The sequence below is a fragment of the Copadichromis virginalis genome, linkage group LG19, assembly GCF_057382275.1.
Source record: "Copadichromis virginalis isolate Kocher_CV1m ecotype Utaka linkage group LG19, C_Virginalis_male_GT1.1, whole genome shotgun sequence".
Taxonomy (NCBI): domain Eukaryota; kingdom Metazoa; phylum Chordata; class Actinopteri; order Cichliformes; family Cichlidae; genus Copadichromis; species Copadichromis virginalis.
The window spans coordinates 19,646,485-19,652,655 of record NC_140636.1 but is presented as its reverse complement, the minus strand read 5'-3'; the positions used below and the strand labels follow the sequence as shown (position 1 = coordinate 19,652,655).

The following is a 6,171-nucleotide window of genomic DNA, read 5'->3' as shown; positions in this document are numbered from 1 at the left end:
GCTGGCAAACAATGCCACTCCACACCGTCAAAGCTCATCTCCGTCAGCTTTGACGGAGATGAGCCCCGGTGGAATCGGATGGTAAGTGAACAGACGTGTAACCATTTCAAAGTGCTTGTGCAGTTTCATTTTTTGGGTCCCTAAAGGCAGCTCTTTGTGAACAATCTGAGAATGTCAGGCAAACACACTCAATAAAAGCAAAGAGCAGAAGAGGAAAGAGATAAGAGGTCAAATTGGAAACTTTTATTTATTTTTACAAATACTTTTGTTTTGTTTGTTTTTTTTTAACCCACAACATGTAAATGCATCAGAACAAAGCCCCGTGTCACACAGCCACACACTTCAAATACATTTGTAGAGGGAAGTGAGTTAAAGAAAACACCCACAGTCTGAAGATGAGATCTGAAATGTTGCAGGAACCACCACAGCGGTGGTCTTAATATAAATGAGAAGCTTTTTGTAAGCGCTGAAAATGTTTCAGTGGGAATATTTTCCACCGTGGTGGGTATTTCAGACAACCTTGTGTCTACCCACCACTGCTCCTCAATCACGACGGGGCCTGACCAGACAGATCAATGAGAGAAGGGCACTGGTGATTCAACAACTGCTGCTGTGGCATACACGCCCTAATTGGATGGTACACGAGTGTTTTACTGAATACTGGGCCTGTTTTTCAACATGCACAATCAATGGCTTGTTCTCCGCTGACTCCTCTGCTCACACAGCTCTAATCAGATAGTAAACTCTGCGCTTGAAGCTTCTGGATGATTGCATATTTCCTGTGTCACACTGCTTTAATTAAGCATCAAATACAATTACGCTCCATTCATCACTCTACAAATGCAATGATGTCATATTTTACTGTTAGATACCAAAGGTGGGAACATTCAAGAGGGCTTTTAGATCACTTGCTAACACTCTTTAAATCTCACACATTTAACACCTGGCATTAACAGATTACACGGTTCAAAAATGATAGGAGTCAGCTCAAAGTATAGAATCACAATGAGCTTTTTCACATTCGGGTTATAATGCAAATTGAAAGTGTGACAGCTCTGACAGATTTAATGCTCCCTCCAACGGATAAAAGATGTGAATCTGTCACAGCGCAGCTAAAACCAGTCTAGACAATGCTGAGGAGAAGGAGAGAACAGAAAGGTACATTTTCCTGTGGCCTGTAGTGATATTTTTGCCATTTTTGCACGCGTCTCTTTTGGAAATGTCCACGTTCTCTTAAACACAACGGAATTAATACTAAAAGCATCTGCAGCACCATTTTCCAGAAAGCATATCCTTTTAGGTCAAAAACATTCACAAATCTTGTTGCGATACCACATTATGTATAATTATGGACTCGAGGCACACTGTTCGTGACAGTATTTTTCTGCATCAATAAAGAAGAAAATACGGACACTCGGTAATAATTATGAGCAAACACCTGGTCAGTTTCATGAATATTATTAACTCTTATTCTCTTCCATTAGTTGAGCAGCATCCGAGACCATTTTTAATTATGCGTTCCCAACTCAAACCTCAGTGTCTTTGCAGTACAGATCTACATCCCCGAACAAAGAAAAGGTTGGGATAATATTTAGTATGCATGTATCACTGCGCGGTCTTACATCTTACAAATAATCATCAATAATTTTAAGCACTCGCAGTATATCGATGTGGAGGAATAGATATACAGACAGACGTTACCCTCGCCGTCATCTCATGCTGTACTTTATGTTTTCTCTACATTTGCCAGTCACTGAAAGCATGCAGATAGCCAACATTACAGGCTTAACTGATGAGGGCACCATTAATGTTTACATCCTGTCACAGATAACAGCTGAATGAATGACTCTTACTATACAGTTTCTGGAATGATTTCTGGAAAGAGCATTTTTCAGATGTACATTATTTGACATTTTAAGCATCACAGGGCAAGTGCCATCTACTTCCATCCTATTTAAGAGACACTTTTACAGCCATTATCTGTGAAACTGGCCAACAAGCATTAAAGACACGTCGAAGATGAATAAATAGCACTACAGTCCAGAGCAACCATACATAAAACTTCATTGTGAAAGGTCTCTTTAAAATCTGCTTTTCACTCATCTCGTGTGTTCCCATCTGCAGTTAATGCACTTTTTAAAAGAACAGCTTCTGATTCCATGTCATATTCTATCCAAATACCATCACTTCTTTAAAAGTGTTATCAGTATGATGCCAACCATAATGGAATCACAGTCAGATGGGTATAGATTTTTGCTGTGCCATAGCACAATACGTCAAATTAACAGACAGTCTGAGGGGGACACTGATGCACACAGGAGGAAACACTTCCTGTTGATGCAGCTGTATTTTAACAGAGGTTGATGGAGGTCTGAGCTTAATTAAATCTCTTTTTTAATTCTCATTGATTCATAAAGCGAATATTCAGTTTAGATTCGGTATCCGCCAATTATCTGTAAGCCATATAGCGACCGTGGTAAAAATCAATCATTCTCTCTTGTTTCAAAGTGCTCTTAATTAACATGCGCACATACACACACAAACGCATGCACTCTTTTGGTTAGATAGTGGACTCTTAAATTATCTGATAAAAATCTCATTTGATGTGATCAAAATTAGCTTTGGGTATAGAAAACCTTTTTACTCGCGGACATGCGGAACATCCACTTTATCCTATTCTAATCTATCTTAGTAATGTTTGTCAGTGCAATTACATTTAAAGTAGTGCAGTGTTTAATGTCTTATTAAGACCCCCTCACCCACCTACCCATTTTGCAAAACAAATTCTATTTAGAATTTAGTGTTAACTTTTTAAAGTGCTTTCAAGGCCCCTTTAATTCCTAAAAAATAAGTACTTACTAACTGGTTTTATTCCTGTTACAACAGCACATGACTGAAAACATTATTGAGCACAATGCAATGAGGGAGAAGTTTACGCCCAAATTTTTTTGCTTTGAGCAGATCATAAACAGAAAGCGTCCTACAGACCTCAGCTGGTTTCATTCACCAAGCGTGAACCATTGATGCCACGATAAGTGACACGGCTGGGGCGGACCAGCACACCGTGGCCGGGTCGACAGCTGAAGTAGCGACGGCCGCCCACTGAGCCGTCATTCTTGCCCTTGGGGCTTCGGAGCTCCAGACCCAGCCAAAGGCCTGGGGCAAAGTCTGCTGTGCCCAGGTAACGGATGATTGCCATCTCATTGGCGCTGCTCAGCAGGACCTGCATGCCCACGTGGAGGTGGACCTGCCCATCAGAGCTTGGAGAGGGACTTGAGCCTGCGGTGCTTCCAGGAATACTTCCACTGCCCCCACTGAGGGTGCTCCAACGCCGGCGGTGAGGATTGGAACGACTCCTATTTTATTTTATTTTTGTTTTGTTTGTGGAAACAGCAAAAAAAATACAGTAAGAAAGATTTATGAGAAAAGGCAGGCAGTGTGACAGAATAAATCATAAGCAAACAGGAGATTCATGGGAGCTTTGTGTTTGAGGGATTGATTCTCAGTTTCCTGCTCTTGCTCATTATAACCACCATTTAAAAGAACCTTTTGCTGACTAATACCACTGCTTCTTATCAGTATTGATTCAGTCATTGCTGCAGGGGATTCGGATAAAGCTGGAAAGCTTGGGGAGGAAATAATACGAGGAATATGCAGGAAAGGCAGACACACCTGGTAACGGGGCTTCTTCTGTTCGTCTCCTTCGGAGTGGCGATGGCCGATGATGTGCTGAAACTGCGACGAATTGTCCCTGCACGGCAAAAACAGGAGTCAATTGCTTCAACACAAACACACAGAATAATAAATGCAAAGTCACATTTAGTGTAGTTCAAAGGTTGTAATGAAGGCAGAATTCTTACCACTTAGAGGATGACTGAGGCGCGAGGAAGTGAGCTCTGAAAGGCAATCAACAGATCCATGGATTCTGCAAAAAGAAGCAGGCAACTGATTTTTCCCAGAATGAGACAACCTTTGGAGTTTATAAAAACAATTTTCATTAAATGGGCCCCAATTTGCTTGTTTCCAGCTCCTTAATTTTATTCTTGGACCCTACTAGGGTGGCATTGCGTGATTCACAATTTAAAAACATTCCTTATTTATCTTGCAGTGATGCTTGATGTAGCCCCCTTCCCCCAGAGCTCATTCACCGTCTAAAACATGCTGTTTTAGCCCTTCTCCCTTTGAGGGCACTATCCTTTTAAAGCCCACTTTGTCCCTCATAAACAGAAAAACAGCAGGCTGGTGGAGCCAGTGACAGAAAACTAAATGATGTGATCATTCAGGAACACTAAAGCATACAAAGAGCCAATCTAGATCCGGAAACAGAAACAAATTAGCAACCATGTTGTTGCACTGACACAGATGGTAGAGTTTCAGCTGTGTGGTGGGAAGCATTTATACACTACGTGGACAAAAGTACTGAGTACTGATACATTACAGCTACATGGAAAGCCATGGCATGAAGCTCCCAGCTCTGGTGCTGATGTTAATGCCAGAGGATGTTTGGAGCTCTGCAGCTAATATGCGCCTCCACACTCTGCAACCCAACTGTAATGTTGTGTTTTCCAACACTTCAGGGCTCAGTTGTTGTGGTTCCTTAACTTCCATTTTGCAGTGTTACTATTTTTTTGGAACACCTAGTAGGGAAGAAATTTCCCAAACTGAATTGTTGCTAAAAAATTCAGCGATCTCTTTAGGGCGACCTTTTCTTTCCTAGCTGTATGGCTAGGTGCTTCATTTTAAACACCTGCCCATATGTTGTACTCTACTGCTGCTCCGTGTAAATCTATAGTCAAGTGTAAAACTCACTTGGCTGACACTGTTTGTGTGTAGAAGAAGTATAACTTACAGGTGGCAAAATGGCTTTTTAACCTTTTTTGGGGAGAAAGTCACCAAACTTCTGAAGTGTTTCTAAATCAGGTTTGATTTCCATAAATGTGTTTTCTATATCCCTGTGGCCAAAGAAAAATGATGAGGCTTCCTCCACATTCATTTAGATACTGATTTCAATATAACTACACAGAGAAAAGTGGTAAAAATTGCTTCTTGAAGGACTTTGGTGGGGCTTTTTGTGTCTGAAATTAGTATAAAAGGATATTCGCTCTCGTTGCCATCAGACAGATCAAGACACTTGGCTAATTGGGGTTTACTTGTACATGCTGACCTCATTATTTGAAACTTGGCAATGTTTATTGTGGGCATACACGACTGTAACAGTGTATAAATTACATCAAATTCGAAAAAAAAATATCAGGATCTAACTGGTTATATTCAGATGTAAGCACACATTCAGTTTAGTGGGTGTGCTTTTGATGTCAAAACGAGTTGAATGGGGAAAGAAAATAAAAATAAAAACAGGCTTTGGCTGCCTGACACGATAAACTACCTTGCTTATTAAGATTGTCTTAAGCAACTATATAATAACAGCCATAATAACACTTATAAAGGCATTCAAATATTGGAAGCTATTAAACATCAGTGTGCCAAACAGCACATGAGCAAAACAGGAAAATGGAAAAGTGTGTGAGGAGGGATGGGGGGGTGTCTTCCTAATGGATTGTGATAGCTGCTGACAGGAAAAAGAAAGGAGGAGGAGAAGCAACTTCCTGGATGGAGACAAAGTGATATTCTTGATTTGACAGCAGGAAAGCATGTGCTTAGCTGAGCACACTTTGTACCCTGGAGTTAATTAGGGAGGAAAAAAGTAAAGGAAAAGAAAATTAATAAAAGATGACAAGGAAAAAAAACAGCAGCTAGAATCCCTCCCAAAAAAAACAAAACAAAAAACAGCTTTTAAATGGAAGAAATAAGCAAAAAAACCCATCAAATCCTGAATGGTAGATCTGCATAGAGATGAAGCATAAGTGGCATTTACTCCCAGAAAGAAAGGTTAAATGTGTTAATTTAATCACCAGTCCATGAGTTCTCACCGCTCCTTTACAATAAACATGTTTAGTATTTCCAATGCCAGCTGCTTTTTAGGGTGTAATGGCTTTTATCAAGTTGTGACACACATAATACACTTGACACACTGTGCTAATAATGAGCCATCCAATAAAAAGGTCAACAGCTTTTATTCAATTTGCAAAAAAAGAAAGAAAAAGAAGTAAACACAAAACAATGCACGCAGTAAATAACTCAGTGGTTTGTGTGTATGTATGCCAGGGAGCA

General features: G+C 40.3%; 1 protein-coding gene across 3 annotated transcripts in view; it reads right to left on the bottom strand.

The window, feature by feature from the left end:
- Positions 1-221: 221 nt before the first annotated feature.
- Positions 222-6,171, bottom strand: part of LOC146685964 (CAP-Gly domain-containing linker protein 4) — a 43,487-nt gene continuing 37,537 nt past the window's right edge. For all 3 annotated transcript variants that reach the window (XM_085440673.1, XM_085440672.1, XM_085440674.1), the window contains 3 exons: positions 3,861-3,925; positions 3,673-3,751; positions 222-3,356 (listed from right to left, as the gene is read on the bottom strand). In XM_085440673.1, coding sequence (XP_085296799.1) covers positions 2,990-3,356; positions 3,673-3,751; positions 3,861-3,925 — 511 coding nt within the window. In that variant the 3' untranslated portion in view covers positions 222-2,989. The remainder of the gene's footprint in view (positions 3,357-3,672; positions 3,752-3,860; positions 3,926-6,171) is intronic.